Source organism: Barbatula barbatula (assembly GCF_947034865.1).
Source record: "Barbatula barbatula genome assembly, chromosome: 10".
In the NCBI taxonomy this organism is placed as follows: Eukaryota; Metazoa; Chordata; class Actinopteri; order Cypriniformes; family Nemacheilidae; genus Barbatula; species Barbatula barbatula.
Window position 1 is genome coordinate 12,212,049 of NC_136773.1, and position 20,860 is coordinate 12,232,908.

The 20,860-nt window shown below is 42.5% G+C and overlaps 1 protein-coding gene across 1 annotated transcript in view; it reads right to left on the reverse strand.

The window, feature by feature from the left end:
* shf (Src homology 2 domain containing F) overlaps nucleotides 1-20,860 on the reverse strand; it is a 98,742-nt gene that overhangs the window by 63,782 nt on the left and 14,100 nt on the right. Inside the window, 1 exon segment of the mRNA XM_079465571.1 lies at nucleotides 8,954-9,083. Coding sequence (XP_079321697.1) covers nucleotides 8,954-9,083 — 130 coding nt within the window.

The following is a 20,860-nucleotide window of genomic DNA, read 5'->3' on the forward strand; positions in this document are numbered from 1 at the left end:
AAAATCCCATAAACCCCGAAAATCAATATGCTTAGTCAATTACAAAGACGCAGCCAATCTCGAGACAGCACTGGAGCTGGATGCCCCATCACTCTGACAGTCAAACCATACAGCACTTATTGGATTACCTATATATGGCACATGCTACATTAATAGCACCATCAATACTTAATCAAGGTCGACTCTTTCTGTCTGCCATAAAAACACGGAAACGGCACCAATTCTCAACAAATTCAAAACATTCAAACACGCAGATTATCAAAACTAAAGATTAGGACGGGATAGTTCACCAAAAAACTTAAATGCCAAAACTTGTATAGGACTCTTACTTCTGTGGAACACAAAAGAAGATGTTTTGAGAAATGTCTCAGTGGTTTTGTGTGCAAACAAAGGAAGTCAATGGGGTCCAGTGTTGTTTAGTTACCAACATTCTTCAGAAGAATGAGGAATTCTGAAAAAGATTTGAATTCTTGGGTGAACGATTCTAGTGATGCTTTCCTTCGCCAACTATTTTCACAACTACACAAGTCATTCATCAGGCCTTCGTCTGCCATTATGGTCCCTTGTCTCTCCGCTACAGTATGTAATGGGTTGCTATGGTAACCCAGCAGCGACCACTGAGATTGTCCATAGGGGCTGATTAGAGTACTAGAGACCATCAACTACACAGCGCAGACAAAGAGAAGGAGACAAACATTGACTGATAAGGTCTCGTGTAAACCGCGTTGAACAATTGGACACACACGCAGTCTTGTGACAAAGGGCTGTATTGACCGTACTGTTGTAAACTAGCGAGAATGTGGCTTTGTGTGACTTTGTCCCGTTTCGATCAGATATTATGAACATAATCTCGGTTAAATACGAGTAAGTTTGCGTAAATGAATACATTTAGAGTCAAATCGATTAGCCAATGAACCGCTAATGGATAACATTTGTGACTTTCACAGATACACATACACCCAGGAGGTTAATTATTTTGAATTCAACACACATACACAAAGCAGGTTGTCATTTCACCACTGAGGCAGTAAGGGTCCCTTGTGGGACACAAAGAGTGTGTTTATTTTATACCGAGATGTCGAGAACTGGGAACAGCACATGTGCGCTGATGTAAGTGGGGACTTCCTACAGGTGAGCAGGACGTTGGAATGTTTGGATTTCCTTGGAAAATTGCTCAGATTTCCTGGGAGCCGGAATTTAACTGCCGGAGTCTCGAGACACAACACGGAAAAGGTCAAGCAGAGTAAATGCCAAGTACAAATTGGTGCTAGGAGGAAAACGGCACAAGATCTTCTCAATACATGATTTATTTTTTTAAGTCATTACTAGATTTATAAATGGAATAAAACTGGGGTGTTTGCCTGGGTGTGTGTATAATTTACATAATCTGTTAAAGTGATAGTTCACCCAAAAATGATACCTGACATCCTACTCACTCTCATGTGCTTTCTGCAGAACACAAAATGAATATCATTCCAAGAAAGTAGGTACCCAAACAATGCAGGCACCCGTTCACTTCGATTGTATGAACACAAAACCAATGCAAGTGTTCACGACATTCTTAACAATATCTTCTTTTGTGTTCAGCAGAAGAAAGAAAGTCATCCAAGCTTGAAATGCCAAGAGGTCATAATATTCTATAGTGCATTATCCTACATTAGTTTTTATGCGTAATTCTGTATCTGTACAGAAGTCTATAATAAATGATAAATAATAAATTTGTTATATCTAAATGTGGGTATTTCATTTCTCTATTTCCTGTGTTATGTATATATGCAAGTACTCAGGGTGGCTTCCTTGAAACCACAACACATTCTGTGCAAATAAAACTCCTTTATTTAGACTTTGATTATATGTGATAAGAATTTCCCCCTAAAACAGCTTAAACCAATCTATGGTGGCTAATAAATTGTATATTAGAAGGAAATTCTCACATCTATTGTACGAATCACATCTACATGTCTTTTATTAATAAAGCAACTGAAATTTAACCTCAACAACATAATCCCTTCATTACAAAGAGCCAAACAGCATTGATTGTCCCTCCTGGTCTCACATTAAAGGTCCGTGTGCATTAAGATTAATGTGGATGCAGGTTTATTGATCTGTGAGAGCCTTGCAGAAACCGGCACATCCCCAAACGTGAACTGTAATGGGCCGGTCAACCAAAGGCAGGAGCCGTACACCCAGACGCAGTTTGTCAAAGCACTAATGTGTTAGATTAAACACAACTACAGTTTTGCATCTACTTTTTTAGGAAAGTCCTGCTGGATTGGAAAGTTTGTTTCATTTTAACATATCAGCTTATCCAGATGTTTCATTTTAATCGACTAGATAAGAAATTATTCACTGCTGACAGAGTCACAAAACAATTCAAAAAAATGAATTATGTTATTTTACATTATAATGGTGCTTTAAATGATACACTAAATTGTGCTCGGTTTCTTACAGGCTCGCAAAATATACATTTTTCAGTTTGGCAACAGTTTTGAAGTCTCTTCCAACACAGATTGCTAAAGCCTGTTTTTCCACATTCACAACAGAACTGACTGACTCTTGTGAGACTCCTATTGTACTGAAAACCTCAAAAGCTAAATTAATTTCCAAAAATAGACAGAGGAAACCTAATTAGACGTATAATTTGGCTGGAAAGCATCTCTGAAATTGACAAAAGCCCCGTCCTTCTTTCCCGATATCCGTTCTTTTGTAGTGCAAATCCAACATAGTGAACGATAAAGGCAGCTGGCAGATCTCAGATCAGATGACGCTCATCAGGCTGCAAACGTTCATCTTTTTTATTGCTGAAGAAGAGTAGTTAAAATAACGACCGTAGGAAACAAGAAGAACTGGAAGGAAGGGAAGTTCAAAGTGAAGAAAATGTTCTTGAAAAGGGCATTGAAGGTGTGCCGTCTCACTGTATGATCAACATGACAGATATTTATAGAGTCATTAACTTAACTAAATCTTCTCTCACACACACTCGCTCACTAACTCTAACAGTCTACGACTACTCGAGTGTGAAGGATGGGTATCGGTTATGCCAGGCCATCCACTTCAGGCAGCATTTTCGGGTGTGCAAGAGGGGGTCTCCCACATTGATGCACATCTTCCACAAGGCCCATTACTTGCAGCTGTACTAAACTCAAATTGACAACCTTGCCTTTACTATCCTTCTGGTGTGTTAGTAAAACCTCCTGATCGAACAGGTAATTATTTCCATGTCCTTTAACTGCATATAAACTGTAATGGGCACTGGCAGAGACAAGTGTTAAAAAGTGTTATAAACCCTGCAAACTGTACATAATACGTTATTAAAGATATTCTTAATGCTTTATAAATGTATTCTTAATGCATATTAATACAAATTGTTATCCATTATATATTTTCATAAAATACAGCAAATAGATCATATATTCTTTGTTTTTTTATTATTATTAAACGCGTAGTGGTGAGTGTTATGTACACCTTGTATTCTGACCTGGGATTCAGATTAGCTTGAACTGTCTGTCCGCGATGCTCACAAAGTACAAACTGTGAACAACATACACGATGGGATGTGACAGTCAAACACGTCCATTTGACTTCACAAAAATGTTTTATTTTATACTTCTACTTTCTTTTATAGAAAGATAGAAAAAATATTAAATTTTTTATTGTACAGAGTTTTCAAAATGTATTAAAAAAAATTGTAATTCAATTCAGACCAATGATACATTCCACGCATTTATCTAAACCGAAGTGCATATATATATATATTCTTTTATTTTAATTAATTTAGATTTTTATTACAAAGACATATACGAACAACATGGGCCTGACTAAACATTAGTTAAAGACTGGACCTATTCATCCAAACAATGTCCGATAGAGGGGAATCAGAAACCCCACCATGTCCTCAAATAACCCAGCATAGGTGTATTTTAAACCCAATGGCTGTCTTTATCACCCAACCATGGGTTAAAAACAATGCTTTGAAGTGTTCACGTGCGTTTAAGTCTGCTTTCACTTTCGGGCCCTTCGCAGCACTCCGCGGAGCAAATACAGTCAGCATGTTTCATGTCATGCGGCTATTACATTAAGAGAGCAATATATCACGCAGTAAGTGGGAGGGCTGATACTGACCTACCGCTGTAGACAGTTAATACCCATCATCCACAGACACTTCTTTACGCCTACTATCTGCCTCAAGACTCATCGCCTGGTGGACGGTGAAAGCAAAACTGACCGCGCAGGGGGAAGGGACTCGAGGAATGTTCACACTTCCCCGCTCTGTGGCAGGGAGGAAATGTGTCATTACTCCCAAATACTTTCTCAGCTCACGAATTACATAAGGATGAGAGCAGCACCTCTCCCTCAGCGTGATGTCTGTACATGTCTAACGTCCTGCTCAGGTTCCCTGCTCAGAGTAAATGTACATGAGAGTCATCGAATATATTGTAGAACGTGCAGAAGCTCGTCTGAGGGAAAATCGAAACTGTTTCTTTGGAAACTATGAGAAACAGGAAGCTTGAGAGAAACGCGAGGATGTTTGTAAAGAATATGTATGTGCGCTGTAGGATGAGAGGGCGGTTTGTTAAAAAAAAAAACTCAACAAGAACATATTCCCCTGTAGGGCAAGCGCACACAGAAACATTCCCCGTGATCTCATTTAACCATGTACAGAATTAATTTGAGCTGTTTTTATGATTCTTATTTTACTGTAGAGATTGCAGCATCATTTTTTTCTCTATAAAACCACTGGAATACAACGATTTCAAAACCGTACAGACTTTCGGTTTAGTGAACTTAAAAGGTGCCCGATACACAAGAGGATGAGAAGGATTGGGATACAACATCAGCTTTACAGATCGACAACTTAAAAGACAATTTATACTAACAAGAAATATTAAATATAAGGCTGGTTGCATAAAAAAAAATCATATATCACTATAATTATATTTATTGATAGAATTAAAAATAAATAATAAATATTTATTGTTTTAATATTTATTTAGTGTGTTGTAAGTTCGCACAACCGCATCTGTTGTACTGCATGCTTGAATAGAATAGAAATCAGTAGAGGAAGATAAAACTAAATTCTATAATATGTCATTTATATATTGAAATGTCTTTTACCGATAAAACATTTTTGTATTCAAAGCACACAAAGGATTCGCTCAATTCAGACCAATGATACATTCCACACATTTTTCTAAACCGAACTGGTGAAATATTGGGGGAATAAAGGAGGACAGCTGACTCAGCAGACGCTGTGAAATCTGCAGTTCACTGTGAGATGCTGTGCAGGAACCTCGAACCGACCAATCACAGGCCTGAGAACACTGTCGCAATTATTCTTCATAGATCTGCATTCTCCATCATCAATTCACCAGAGCTAAACAGAAAAACTACACAAAAAACACACAACAACCTCCAAAGATCTTGAAAGACCTGTCCAATTTCCTTCTTTCACATTTAGTGCGTGTGTAAAGCACGATTACAGCTGTCACGGTGAGTGTTTGCGTAACACGGAAGACCTTGGGGATTGTGGGAAAGTTCCTGCGTGGCAAAAATGTGCCACATGAACACAAAAGACACACACTCGACAAGTCGGGCTGACAGGTCAAAACAGCCTTTTCTTTCTGTGAGCTTTAGACAAGTTTAAACACATCCGGTGCAAGTGAAAGTGCCCGTGTTAGCTTTACGAGTGTAAGACCAAGAGAGGGGAGAGAAAGTATAGGCTCATTTAGTTAGCTAGGTTTTCTGTATATAACATCAATGAAAATAGCAAACAATATAATAATCGTTAAATGTACAGTATTGCCTTAATATAATGCAACATGCATGTGACAACCGCCTTGCTTCAGTAAATGACAGAGAAACACATTCCACAAAATCTGTGTGCAAGAAAACCTCACTCCTTTTCACACATACAAGATGGGTGACTCTTACGTAGCCTGTAAAGTCTGATTCATATTTGACATTTAATGAAAGATAAAAAATGCTAAACTTATTAGGCTATTTACATTAATTCATTTGGCAGAAGCTTTTATCCAAAGCGACTTACAAGTAGAAGAGCATGTAAACATTTTGTCAATGTATTTTACATCGTAACATTACTTTCCTGAAGATAACTCACATTTGCGCGATTAAACATTAAGGCCCGGTTTCACAGACATGACTTGGCTTAAGCCAGGAATATGCCTCAATTGAATTAAGATATGCATGTCGCTTTTATAAAAATGCCTTATGAAGAACGCATAACAGGTGTGCATCTTGAGACAAAACAATGGCACTGATGTATTTTAAGTTATTTCAGGGCAAGATATATTCAGTTAAGACAGGTCACACATTCATTTGAATCTGGGACTAGCCTTAAGCCTTGTCTGTGAAACCGGGCCTATGACATTATTTGTTTTTATCCAATTTCAACACATTGATTCTCATAGTTCTTTTACAGTATTGAAAATCACAGCTGATGATAATAAGAGAGAGTCACAAACAAATATAAAGGCAAAACATCCCAACACATTACAGTAATAAGAATGATGGAGTGCAAAATTGTATCACAATCCAAAAACATATTTGTGAAAAAAACTGAGACTTTATATGCACATCATTTAGAATTTCATGCAACGAGCCAATAAAATGGCAATTTTATCTTGCCTTCTGTTTAGTAGTCTAAGAAGCCTGTCCAAGACATGTTTATTTATTAATTTAGTTTTCCCTCCGTGTTTTGTGACAGGACAGATGGCTCTGATGAAAAGATGAACAGAAGAAAAAGAGAAAAAGGAAGAAAAACCAGTAAGGAGAAATGGAGTCCAAATAATAAATGTCCAGCACCGAGGTAATGGTGTGCTGTAAAACATCACTTTGGGAAATTAAGCACAGAGTTGATTTACGGTACGTCAGCTCCTTTAGTCCTGGTCCAAAACACTTTTTTTTACCAAGTACGAAGAAGTTTTGCAGCTCAACACGAAGATCAAACAAACAAAACTACAATCAAGGATTCTGGTAAAAGATTAAAACGTGAAGTCATTTCTTCAAACAATAAATCAAACATTTCTGACACAGGGACATTGTCTAAAATTGTGCAGGTTCCCTTCGGTTCAGTTTATTTACATCCAAAGATGTTGCTATTGCACCCCAATGTATTTCAAAGGTTTGTATTTGCTAATAACCTTAAAATGTTCAAAGGACGTGAATAATCTGTGAATAATACCATTATACCATTATTTGAGGGCTTTTGTCATTGAGAAACACAAGAGGGAGAATGAGACTGGCCCACATCCCATGTCAGAATTAAAGATGTGTACCCTGTGTACTGTCTGAATAATGTGCTATAACAACTAGCTTATGGCTCAGACACCTCACGTTCATTTATGTGTGCCAAACGATTTCATAAAACAGCATATTTTACCTCGCAGAGCAGCTACAGACAGTGTCACAGGGGTTTGACCTTACATGTAGCCACTGCGTTAAGAGATGTGAGGCTGCATTAAAGTTTAATATTCACAGGAGAGAGAACGCGGAGAGAAGGGTCAAGCGAGGAAAAAGTGGGTCGGGGCAAAACGAATGAGAAAAACTGAAGCAAGGGTTTGTGAGGAAAATACATGAAATAAACCTTGAATAAGTGGTCAAAATGACAAAAGCGTTCTAAGGAAACTGTGAGAAAAACAGACGGAAATTTAAGTCGGTGATCACTGATAACCTTCTCCAGCATTCAAATCTTCTTTCCGCTTGGTTATATTACAATTTTGCACGTCGATATGAGGAAGTACAACTAAAGTTTGGCTAAGGGCAAGATTTTTAACTTGTATAATACCTACATTTATTGCCTATGGTCGCAGTATGATTTAAATCGGAGAAAACTACTGCTGTACTTGACTTTTGGTTCAAAAAAGGAATTTCATTTACACAGATAAAGATTATGTCATCATTATTTACTCTCTTGTTGTATAAACCTGTATATGACTCTTTCTTCTGTGAACACTAAATGAGATATTTCGAGAAATGTGGTTTTGTGTCCTTGCTGTTTGGCTACCAACGTTCTTCAAAATATCTCCTTTTGAGTTCTGCAGAAGAAGGAAAGTCATACGGGTTTGGAATGACATTCGAGTGAGAAAATAAGGGAAGGATTTTCATTCTTGGGTGAACTGTCCCTTTAAAGTACAATCTCAAGTTAAACTCTCCTCAGAGAAACACATTCTATCCTGCATCTGTATTAGCTGTTAGCAAAGTTATTTATCTAGTTCATCTTTTGGACGACCAGGTCACAGTAAATCAATGGCTACACCTTATAAAGCAGCTGTCTCTTAAAAGTCCATGACACAGCTTAAAATTCCCATTATGAGCCACCGTGCATTAAGTGTGACCGTGACAGGGCCTGCGAGTGAGCGTTTGTTTATATTGTCCGTGGACACATAACCACAGACGTTGACATATGCAGATTGTTTAAAATGCTCTCAGGTTACGCTGGACTTGGTCCTAACTGGACTTAGAACAGCTCACATATGGCTGCTGTATACATTGAGACAGGTGAGAGTATCTGCTGGTGCGCTAGTCCGCTCACGCGAGGATAATTGCAGCAATATACCAATGAGTTTCATCTAAACAAAGCACTTAGCAGCTGTTTCACACCACAGAAAGGAAGCCAAAGCAATCTGCGGGATCTAATTGATTGTTATTTTTCTGTTTAGCGCACTAAAAAGGCGGCGAAAAACAGAAAGAGCATATTACACAACGCACTTTGGGGTTTTCATACCAGTTCGAAGCCATTTCTAACAGCAAGAGCGTGATCGCAGATTAATTATTAAGCGTAAATCGAGCGAGATCCCAGGGCTCTAGTGTGTACGCATTTAAACAGGCCCAGATGCATCATGGTTCATTATGTTCTTCCAAAGCAACGGCAGAGTTCATAAGCATGGACCTGCAGAAAGATAAAATGGTTTTCAGAAAAACATCAGTGTCTTACCCGCCATCATCTTCTGGGCCTCGTAGGGCTCCATGTAACCGTCCTCTGAGGGCTTTTCTGTGACCGTCTGGGTGCCGCCTGCCTGGTCCGCTGCATCAAAGGGGTCTGCATAGTCCTCTAGGATGGTGAGCTGAGGAATAAAAAGTGAGAAAAACGTAAGATTTAAATAGGAAACCTTTCTACTGTTCCACCAAAGAGAAAAAAAAAGTGCTGAAATGGTTAATATACGGTATGCACAAATATTTCAGAAAAACAAAGCACCATAATGCTTGACAACTTTTTTATTCATGAAAAATATGAATATCGTCACCGTCATTCTGAAACCGTAACTGTGAATGTGAACATTCTTTCAGGAAATGGAAAAACAAAAACTTTTTATTTCTACTGTGTTGTCTATGTTGACAAGCCTTTAATACCTTTTAATAGTTTAGATTTTTGCAAAAACACAGTGAGAAACATGAAGGGGAACTAATATGAATAATTTATGGCCCAAATATGGAGATACAAGGTTTCGGAAAGACAGCTGCAATATAATGTTAATAAAATATTTTATTCCAAAATAAGAGACCTAAGTGAAGAGAACTCGGTTTTCTTATTTTTATATAATTATTTATACAGCTGTTTTGGTTCAAGACAAAAGATATGTATATTTATTAATAAAATAATTAATACCAAAATAAGAGACCCGCTTGAAAAGAACAGATAGACGGACAGACACACACGGACAGATACAGATTATTAAATAAATTAAATATTTATTACAAAAAATAGATGATTGAGATCAGAATACTCTTTCAAAAGTAATAGGCACTGATTGTTACAGACAAACTCATAATCTGACAACAAAAAAATGACAATAGAATGACAATTCTGCTTATGAAATGTATATTTGATTTGCTAATAAGTGCCACAAAAAAACATTAAATATAGGTAAAAGATTTCAGGTGGTCAGTGGGTGTGCTATTCTCCTGGAACTACAAAAAAAGATTTTAGAAAGAGAACAGGAGTATAAACTGTTCCTCGGCACAAAAACAGGCTTTAGCACGCAAACACAATTAATTGCAGGTCTGTTCTTCACACACATGAGGGTAATTATATGCACAAGACCAGTGCTCTGACATTCATTCACAACCCTGAAACTATTTCTCATATTGGAATTTTCTCTTGACATCTCAAAGCTGTAATCAAACACTGTGTGCTTCAAAATATGCCACTAATGCGGAGGAAGGATGTGACAAAACAATAAGGTCCTGTACAGGGAAGTGCAGCCATCCAACGGAGCGTAAACCAAAAAAAGAAAAATATTTCAGTAATGCCAGGCATGACATAGTGCATCGTCTTCTGCTGCAAAGAATGGCAACTCCTGTTCAAGTAACTGATATTTGATATCACTTCATAAAGTCCTTCATTATTCATTAAACAATGAATGAATAATTTAATTTGGTATAATGGCAGCGCTATATCCGGCCTGAAATGAAACATGTTTGTAATTTTGCCCGCAGTGAGAGGGAAGTAGTTCAGTGAGACGGTGCCATCTGCTGCGCTGGGCCCTGACGGAGGATTGGACTATGAATTTGGACAAAGCTTCGTATTCCTCCGGGCTAGAACGTCCATAGTACTGTACGAGGAAGTTTGGACACAAAAAACAAGCGAGGCAGAAGCCAGATCGCGTACTGATTCACTCACACAAACTTTACTCGTCACAGATATTTTACATTCCTCGTAGGTCAGTGTGTGTTACAGAGTTTGATCTTTGTTATTGTTCTGTATGGTATGTTGAGAGAATTACTGTAACTGGAGAACTACTAATAGATCTGAGCACACGGAGAATAAAGGAAATAAAAATATGAGCCACTTTTCGATTCCTTTCCTAGGTCTCTTGATTTATTTTGAGCTCATTTTTCTCTGACAGATGGTAAATGTTGTCACACTTATGAAACACCACAGCTAAATTTGTGCTTCAAAACCCTTCATAGCCACCGAAGGACCCCGAATACAGTCAATAATACATACCGCTGCAAAACTAATGCCAATGCTTTTAGGATGTGTTCACATAGTATGCCATGTTTGGTTCGATTAAAACCAATTCTGGTGCGATTGCCCTGTTAGTGCGGTTTATTTGTTTAAGTGTGACCTGAACCCTGGTGCCCACCAAACAAGCGGGCTGAGGTCGCAGAAAAGATGGGTCTCGGACCACTTTCAGACGAACCTTTTGATTGAAATATGAATGCCACACGAACCAAAGGCATCGAACCGGACCAAAAACAAGAAGTGATAATGTATGAGGTTGCGAAATGCAACCAACGGCAACCAAAATGGTGTATTCCACGTAAGGGGACACGCTGTGTATGTAGATAGAAATAGCGCATCCTAAAATAATAAACACAATGCTTCAATATTTAAGGTCTTTAAACACATAGCAAATTACACATTGACCCTTTAAAATACAGCACAACTTATAAGACATTTCAATATAGTCTCTGCCCATGTTAAAAGTATTTATTTTCAACCCAGCCTTGAAAATGTATATAAAGGACAATAGAGCAACAGAAATCAAAATGTTAAAAGTAACCTGTATCAACCCTAAATGAAAATCTTTGTCAATGTTCTGGAAACTGTCATACACGCCTTCTTCTTGCTCTACCTATTATTCTGCTTTATCTCCAGTACCATCTGTTGTGCTGCCAGCAACTCAGAATGTAGCTGCCAGGCTTCTGACAGGCATTAAAGAACACAGATAATGGTTTAGCAGTCTTGGCATTTCTCCACCGGCTTCCAGTCCACTACAGAAGATGCTAGAGTTTGTTTTGAAGGCTTTACGTGGCTTCGTGCCACTATGGTGTTCTATGGTCAATCACACCTCAAGGCTTTTCAGATCTTCCAGTCAAATGTTTATTGTGTCTGTGTCTCAGGGTAAATGTGCTTCCAAACCAAAGCCGGGAAAAATCCCCATCTATACATCATATCTCGCACTGAGACTTGTAAATGTTGGGGTGAGATTTATAAGTACAGTACACAAGCATATGAATGTAGGGCCCTATGATTTCCGCGATGCAGAAAACACGGACGGAATCCAGACATAAAAACTGAATTTACTGTATAACACGGATTGTCACGGAATTTGGCAAATTTCAAATACCTGTTCTTTGCCATTTTTTAACTGACAAATAAAATGACAGAAATGCAAATTCCCTGTTTGTATGAGGCGCCATATATGTGTGATGACGTTACGTTAGTAAGGTGCAGAATTACACCATATTTATAAACATTTATTCAAAGTTGAGACGATCATGTCGAAGAGACCATCTGAGACTGTGAAGTCTTCCAAAAAACTGAAAAAAGTTCTCTCATAAAGTACTGCAAGCAAGGAGGATCGTTGCCTTAACATGAAAGCATCCTTCGTCAAACCCACTTTCCTCGCGTCTTTGAGCAACACACACATGGAAGCCGTACTGAACAAGATCAGTGGGAAGAAAATGTGTGTTGTGGGTTGATGAAACGACGGACATTCGAGATTGCAGCGTTTTAAACATTGTCAAGTCAGTAATAACTGGAGATCATAATAGTATAATAACAAAAGTAATCATCTAAAACTATATAAAATTCATTTTTTGTACTAATTTCCCTTCTGGTATTTAAAATTCAATACATAGAGGCAGATTTTTGCTGCTGCGAGAAATAAAAAGAAAATGTAATACTAGGTATAACCATTAGATGTAGTATAGACCCATATAAACAGCAACTTGTGAATATACAGTGCTGTGTAGGAGAAATTAACACAGAATTTGGGAAAAAATAACACTGATTTCATAGGGCCCTAATAAGAATGCCTTCAAACTGACGGTTTTAACATCTTAAGGGCTTTACTTCATCAAAATAAAGGTATTCATTAAATAGAAAAGCAAATATAGTGATCATCTCTAAACAGTTTTTCAAGACACGTTCTCTGCCTGTCATTGGTCACACAGACAGGTAGTCCCGCCCTTAAGTCACATTATTGGTTGAATCATCCGATCCCTTTTCGGTCAGTCAAACAAGGACATGTTTCGAAATATCCACTAAACTACGATTTCTGTTTTTACACTTTTTGTGATGTGAACCTATAAATTGCTTACTAACAGTGGGTCTACACATTTTTTAAGATTAAAGCCGTATGTAGGCCTACTTGTTCAATAACTGAATTATTGTTTTCTTACCAAACATAGAAAACTTTTGAGCCATAGAAGTTAATTGGAGTATAAATTTGACATCTTCCTATGATATGTCAATGGTATGAGAGAGAAAAAGAAAAAACCTTTTTAATTCTCTCTCTCTCGGTGTGTGTGTGTGTGTGTGTTTGTGTGTGTGTGTGCGTGCGTGCGTGCGTGCGTAATTACAGGCTATTTCTTTGTGTGCTGTGGGTTTGTGAAAGGGGATGATATGCAGCATAAACACCCACCATTTGATTTTCCTTCCACAGATAAAGTTCCTCTGAAACATCACCGTTAATCAAAAAATGTTAATGTCACAATGACAGATGTTAGAAAGTACACTACAATTCAAAAAATTCCAGAGATCAGATCTGCCATATTTACTCCCATCATCATTTCCAGTGTTTACAAAGTTAACCCAAACCACACTAAATTCTGACTGCAACTAAAACCAAAAACACATCACAGCACCAGACACTGGCCTGCCTTGTACTATTCTACATAGCATCACACACTGCATACTTCTCTACTTTGCAGTACAATATACAGTACATTGTATGTGCAATGTGTAGCGATGACATCTTGTCTGTCACATACTTTTATATATGTATCTGTATATGCACAGTACTTTTTTATTCTGAACATGTCCAATACGTTAAGGACTTTAGCATGTCATATGTGGACAGCATATAAATATTATGCGCCTGGACTAGGATTGTACTGATGATTTAGATTTTGTGCCAGTCTTACCACAAAGCAACAACAAACAACCACCACAGAGAGAACGGAGAGTGAGCGGATATATTTATCTGAATGAATACTTGACAGACAAATGAGAAAAAAAAAGTAAATCTCTCATCTCTTATGTGATGCCACTCAAAGAGCACTTTCACACTTGTTAATGTTGTGGTTTCAGCATGGCTCTAAAACACGTAAAGCCGAATGAGTCAACCGGCTCCAAATACACCATTATCTGAATTTGACTAAGCATTCATACCATTAAAAAAGTGTTTAAGTTGACCGTCCTCTTTTGAATTGATCTGTAAAAGAACCGGGGTAAATTAAACCTAGAGAGAGAGAAAAATAGTGGGAGGAATATTTTATCCTTTTTATCCATCTTATACTGTAGCCGTGATGAGCCTGAAGAGAAAAGAGAGAAAATAACTTCTTTTGCAAACACATCACTCATAAACAGACACTTTCTGGTGCAGCATCATCAACATGAGCAACAAATGAGCTGCAAAGTGATAACAGCAAATGTAAAAGGTCGAATGATGAATGTCCCTTCATCTTACAATTGTATTGTAATAACAAATGTCTGCATCCAATTATGATAAAATAATCATATTAAACTACAGGCTAAAAAAAGTGTGCTAAAATTTATAAAGTGAAACGTAAATGATGTTGAAATAAACGCATCCTGTTGCATTTCCCACAGACGCAACAGAATGTTCACAGCCATTTCCCTCCGTCCTCGATTTCACACTCAACCATTTGTAATGAGCTATTTACCCTAAACAGAAACGAGGAGAGAATAATTAAACAAAGTGGCTCTTACTTGTAAAACAGGGGCCCCGTATGGCAACAGGAGCCTGTCTGTGCTTCAAGAGACTCCACAAACAGAGCCTCATGAAGAGGCAGGACCAGCAGGGGACACGAACACTGCCTGGGGACTAACCATCTGTTGCCTGGCATGTGCTGGGTGTGTCACAAAGCCACACTTGTCATGAAAGTCAAGCTGAACCACAGCTCCGTGCTACATGTGCCCTTGGGGTATACAGTGAGAAAAACAGCCCTAATTATTGGTCTAAGATCAGCGTTCATATCCAAGGTTTAACCTTGGACTGAGTAAACTTTGTGTGAGATCACAAGCATTTTTCAAGGCACTAAAGTTCTGGTTACATTTTAGTAGGGTTGCAAGAGAATGGGTGACATGATAATCACAACTACTTTGCTTAAAATGTTAATTACAATGAATAAAGGCGATTATTATGTCTTTTTAAAATATATATTTATTTCTCTAAACAGAAACTTCAAACTCTGGAGCTGTTGAACTTGTGGGACACCATATTCATTTATTTTTACAAAATTAAAATACATTTTAGGATTAAACATAAGATTTACATTTACGCATTTGGCAGACGCTTTTCCCCAAAGCCACTTACATTTCCATGATACTATACATTTGTATTTGAGTATGTGCAATCCCTGGGATCGAACCCCTGACCTTGGCGTTGCTAGCGCCATTCTTCGACCACTGAGACACAGGAAAGTTCAAAATAAGCAGCGAGGGAATGTTTTTATTGTTTCCACAAAATATTGATGCAAAACCGCAAAAGAAATCGAGACAGAATTTAGAACAGCGAGGCATTGAGCTAAAACATTACTTTACCGGAAGATCTTGACTTTTATACATTAAATAAACAACAGAATATTGGGATAGGTTGAGGTCTCAAACAAACAAGATCTTATGACTGACATATTTCAGAGAAAAATATAATACTGTGATGGAGGATGACATGACACAACTATTCAGTTGTTGTACGAAGTGCTATGTAAAGAATAAACCGAGAGACACAGAAAAGCCCTTAAAAGTTGTAAGTGTAACACTGCCAGCATGGCACAAACCCACTACAAGAAGTTGCCACACTAAAGACTTTGAAGAACGTACTCGGTTACTTACGTAACCTCGGTTCCCTGAGATACGGGAACGAGTACTGCGTAGCAGGACGCTATGGGGAAAACTCCTTTTTCTCCGATGACTGAAGCAATTCAAAAGCGCAGTGAAAACTGCACGGTGATTGGTTGGAAAAAAGCAGAGCTTTGAACCAATCGTAGCGGAGCTGCCGGACCAATGGCGATGGCACCCGCCAAAATGGGCGGGGCTTATGGCTATATAAGCGGACACATCGCCGTAGGGTCTTCAGGTTACTTCGACTGAAGCGACGACACAGCAGCTCGTAGCACGGCAAGGAACGCAGTACTCGTTCCCGTATCTCAGGGAACCGAGGTTACGTAAGTAACCGAGTACGTTCCCTATCGATACTTCACTCGTACTGCGTAGCAGGACGCTATGGGGAACAAGTATAATCACGCCGTGCTACAGATGGAACGAAAAACATAAATGGTCTCGGAGCCTGGGCTCGGAGACGGAGTAAAGCAGGGAAACCCTGAAAGCGGTAGAGGCCAAGCTAGAAGGTGGCCTAGACCGGTTATCGTCCCAAAGTAATTAAGTGCTGGCGTGGCCATAGCCATGGCTCAGCGACCTAATTCAAGCAGAAAGGACCCGGGCCTGAAGGGCCGGAACGTCCAGGTTATAAAACCTTGTAAAAGTGGACGGCGAAGCCCAGCAGGCCGCCGCACAGATATCTTTTATAGAGACACCGCTATACCATGCCCAGGAAGAGGCAACGCCTCTAGTGGAATGGGCTCTAATTCCCGTGGGGCATTGAAGGCCCAAGGAAGAGTAAGCCAGCGATATAGCCTCAACTATCCACTTCGATAGTCTATGTTTCGAGACCGAGGACCCTTTGGTGCGTTCACCGAAGCACACAAAGAGCTGTTCCGACCGTCTGAATGGGGCGGAGCGCTCAAAGTATATTCTTAACGCTCTGACTGGGCAGAGCAGACTAAGCTCTGGATCCCGCTCTGAGGAGGGGAGAGCAGAGAGCGAAATAACCTGTGCTCTGAACGGAGTAGAGAGCACCTTAGGTACATAGCCATGTCTTGGTTTGAGAACGACTCTGGCGTCGCTAGGCCCAAATTCCAGACAGGATGAGCTCACAGAGAGAGCCTGTAAGTCACTCACACGCTTCACCGATGCTAAAGCGAGAAGCAGAGCGGTCTTGAGCGTCAAAGGACGGAGGTCCGCAGATAGCAGCGGCTCAAAGGGAGGACCCTTTAGAGCCCTCAGGACCGTGGGCAGATCCCAAGAGGGAACTGTAAGAGGGCGGGGGGGGTGTAGCCGCCTGGAGCCCTTCAGGAAACGAACGACAAGATCGTTCTTGCCCACTCCTTGTCCTCCGATGTGGGTATGTGAGGCTGAAATAGCCGCCACATAGACCTTGAGTGTGGAAGGGGCACGGCCGTTATCCAACAACTCTTGTAAAAATGACAGTATCAGTGATACGTCACAGGACACTGGGTCAGCGCCGCGTGTTGTACACCAGGAGGCGAAGACAGACCATTTGAGGGCGTAGAGGCGTCTAGTAGACGGAGCTCTAGCTTGTGATATGGTGTTCAGTACGCTCTCTGGGAGGTCCGTAGGCTCCCGTCGAGAGGCCAAAGGTGCAGAGCCCACAGCTCTGGCTGGGGGTGCCATATCGTGTTCCCTGCCTGAGAGAGGAGGTCCCGCCTCAGGGGAATGGGCCACGGGGCTGCTATTAGCAGCTGGGAGAGATCTGCGACCCAAGGCTGGTTCGTCCACAGAGGGGCTACCAAAAGCACTCGGTGAGCTTGATCCCTGATTCTCCTGATCGTCTGCTGCAAGAGCGCGATCGGGGGAAAAGCATAGAGGAGCCGGTTGGGCCAAGCGTGGGCCAAGGCGTCCTTGCCCTTCGAGAAGTACGTCGGGCAGTGAGTATTGTCTTCTGAGGCGAAAAGGTCGACTTCTGCCTTGCCGAAGAGTTTCCAGATTTGTTGAACCGACATGGGGTGGAGCGTCCATTCGTCTGAAGGAACATTGCTCCGAGATAGCATATCTGCTCCCCGGTTCAGTTTGCCTGGAAGGTGAGTTGCCCTCAGTGAGCGCAGATTGGACTGGGCCCATTCCAAGAGGTGAGAAACTAGGGAAAAAAGGCGTCTTGAGGAGAGGCCTCCCTGGTGATTTATGTAAGATACTACCGTCATGCTGTCTGATCGGACTAAGACGTGACGATCTTTTAGCACCGGTAGGAAGTAGCGGAGGGCCAACCATACTGCCTGCATTTCCAGGTAGTTGATATGGAGGCTTCCTTCCTGGTTCGACCAGAGGCCGAAGGCCGGGTCGCCATCGCACAGAGCCCCCCAACCCGTGTTGGAGGCGTCTGTCGTGACCACTTTCCGACTGGATGTGGAGCCCATGGGCACACCCTGCTCTAGCCAAAGGGGATCTTTCCACGAGGCTAGGGCGGTTACGCAGGCTTGATTCACCACAACACGCAGTCGACCAAGACGCCAAGCGTGTGGAGGAACTCTGGGCTTCAGCCAGTACTGGAGGGGGCGCATCCGGAGGATGCCCAGACTCAGTACCTGAGATGCAGAGGCCATCAGACCTAGCATTTTCTGAAAAACCCTGAGGGGGCGTGAAACCCCGGGTGTGAATGAGGCCGCGAGCCGTCGAATGACCAGAGCTCGGTCTGGAGAAATTCTGGCGGTCATGCGTTTTGAGTCGAAGACTGTTCCCAGGAACAAAATGTTTTGGCTGGGTGACAGTGCGCTCTTGGCAAGATTGATCCTGAGTCCCAGGCACTCCAGGTGGCTGAGGAGGAGGGATCTGTGAGACTTTAGCTCGTCCTCCGACTGGGCTAGAACAAGCCAGTCGTCGAGGTAATTCAGAATGCGGATTCCCTTCTGTCTGAGAGGGGAAAGAGCCGCGTCCATGCACTTCGTGAAAGTGCGGGGAGCTAGAGAAAGTCCGAATGGAAGGACCGTGTATTGATAAGCAATTCCCTCGTAGGCGAATCTCAAGAATCGTCTGTGACGAGGGGCTATCTGAATGTGGAAGTAAGCATCTTCCAGGTCCAGGGAGAAGAACCAGTCCTCTGGGCGTATTTGCGAGAGGATCTGCTTCATCGTGAGCATCCTGAAGCGCCGTTTCATAAGGGCGTGATTCAGATGCCTGAGATCGAGGATGGGGCGGAAGCCGCCGTCCTTCTTTGGTACTAGAAAGTACCGGCTGTAGAAGCCTGACTCGATTTGGTCTGGGGGAACCATTTCTATGGCTCTTTTTCCCAGTAAATTCCTCAACTCCGTGCGCAGAACGTGAGAATTTGAGTCCTGCACTCGGGTGGGGACGACCCCGCGAAAGCGCGGGGGTCGACGAGCAAACTGGAGTGAATATCCTTGGGATATTATTTCCAGAACCCAGTCTGATACCCCGGGGATGGCTCTCCAGGCCTTGGCCCGGGTGGCAAGGGTTTGGGTGTAGAGAGGAGATACGCCGCCTTTTGGGGGCTTGACTCCCAGGAACAATGGAAGAGGAAGTTTGCTCTTTTTTTGACAAAGTTTGTGTTTTATTAAACATTTTGCAGAATGTGGTGTGGGCGTTAGAAAAGGCCCCGCACTTACAACATTGCATTTTAACAAAACATTTTTGCCGGCACCCGGAACTGAACGGGGTGACCTGGCAGACATGAGAGCAGTCTTTGAAGGAGGGCCGGCTGGAGCGGGCCCTGTAGCCTTCCTCTTCCTCGCATAGGGCTCAGGATGGGGCCTGAGGCGCAGGGTCCAGCGTGATCTTTGGCCGGGGACCTTGTCGCTGAGGATGCGGGAAGCGCCGTCCAGATCGGGAGCGCTGACGGTTGTCAGCTCCCGAAGCCTTCTGAGCAGCAGGGGTTCTTACCGGCTGTTGCGTCGAGGCTGGCTTAGGATGGCTCGCCACCGGCCGAGATCCGGGTCTTTTAGGCAGAAAGTGCCTCATGGCTTGCGAAGACTTCTGCGCTGCCGTGAAGCGTTCTGCGAAACCCTCCACCGCCGGTCCGAAGAGGCCGGTCGTGGAAATAGGAGCATCCAGGAAGGGGACCTTATCCGCATCCTTGATCTCCGTGAGCGTCAGCCATAGATGACGCTCAAGCACCACCAAGCTGGCCATGGATCTGCCTATCGCCTGGGCCGTGGCCTTGGTGGCGCGTAGAGCAAGATCCGTCGCGCTCCGTAGCTCTCTGAAGAGCGCAGGGTCAGGGTCGGACTCATCCATGCCTTGGAGGAGCTTGGCCTGATAGACCTGGAGCACAGCCATGGAGTGAAGCGCTGAAGCCGCCTGGCCTGAGGACGAGTATGCGCGTCCAGCGAGGGCCGAGGTGGTCCTGCACGGCTTGGAAGGATGAGACGCTTTAGCCCTCCATCCGATGGCGGCGGGCGGACACAGATGTGCGGCCACAGACTCATCGAGGGGGGGTAGCTTCTCGTATCCTTTTTCCTCTGCGCCGTCCACGGAGGTGAGCGCAGAGGAGGAAGAAGGTCGAAGACGGGCCGAGTAGGGGGCGCGCCATGACTTCGTGAGTTCGCCGTGAACTTCTGGAAAGAACGGTGAGTTACGTTGACGAGGAGCCTGACGGCGCCCCGGCAAAAACCACTCGTCCAAGCGGCTGCGAGAGGGTTCCTCTGGGGGAGACCACTCCAAACCCAGCTCGTTGACAGCCTTCGTGAGGACCCGGAAGAGCTCGGAGTCCGCACTGGGGGCGTGTCCGCCGGGTTCTGGAGACGGCGAGGGGGCGGGGTCGTCCAGCGAGCCCGCTAACTCCTCCCCGTCTGAAGCCGCTAACGACATGGCGTCGTCATCCTCCGGTTCGTTTCCACCGAACGAGATCATGTCACAGGCGGCCGCCAGTGGACGCTGATCTGTTCGGGTGAAACAAACCGGGGAAACATCTCTCTGCGGGGAAAGCGAGGCACGGCGTGCCGGCGTGAGCTCGCGTTTCCCCGAGCGCTTAGCTCCTCTACCCCGCTGCTTCTGTCGCACAGAGTCCTGTGCGAGCAGCGGCGGCGGGGATCGAGGGGCGGAGTCACTCTCTGAAAA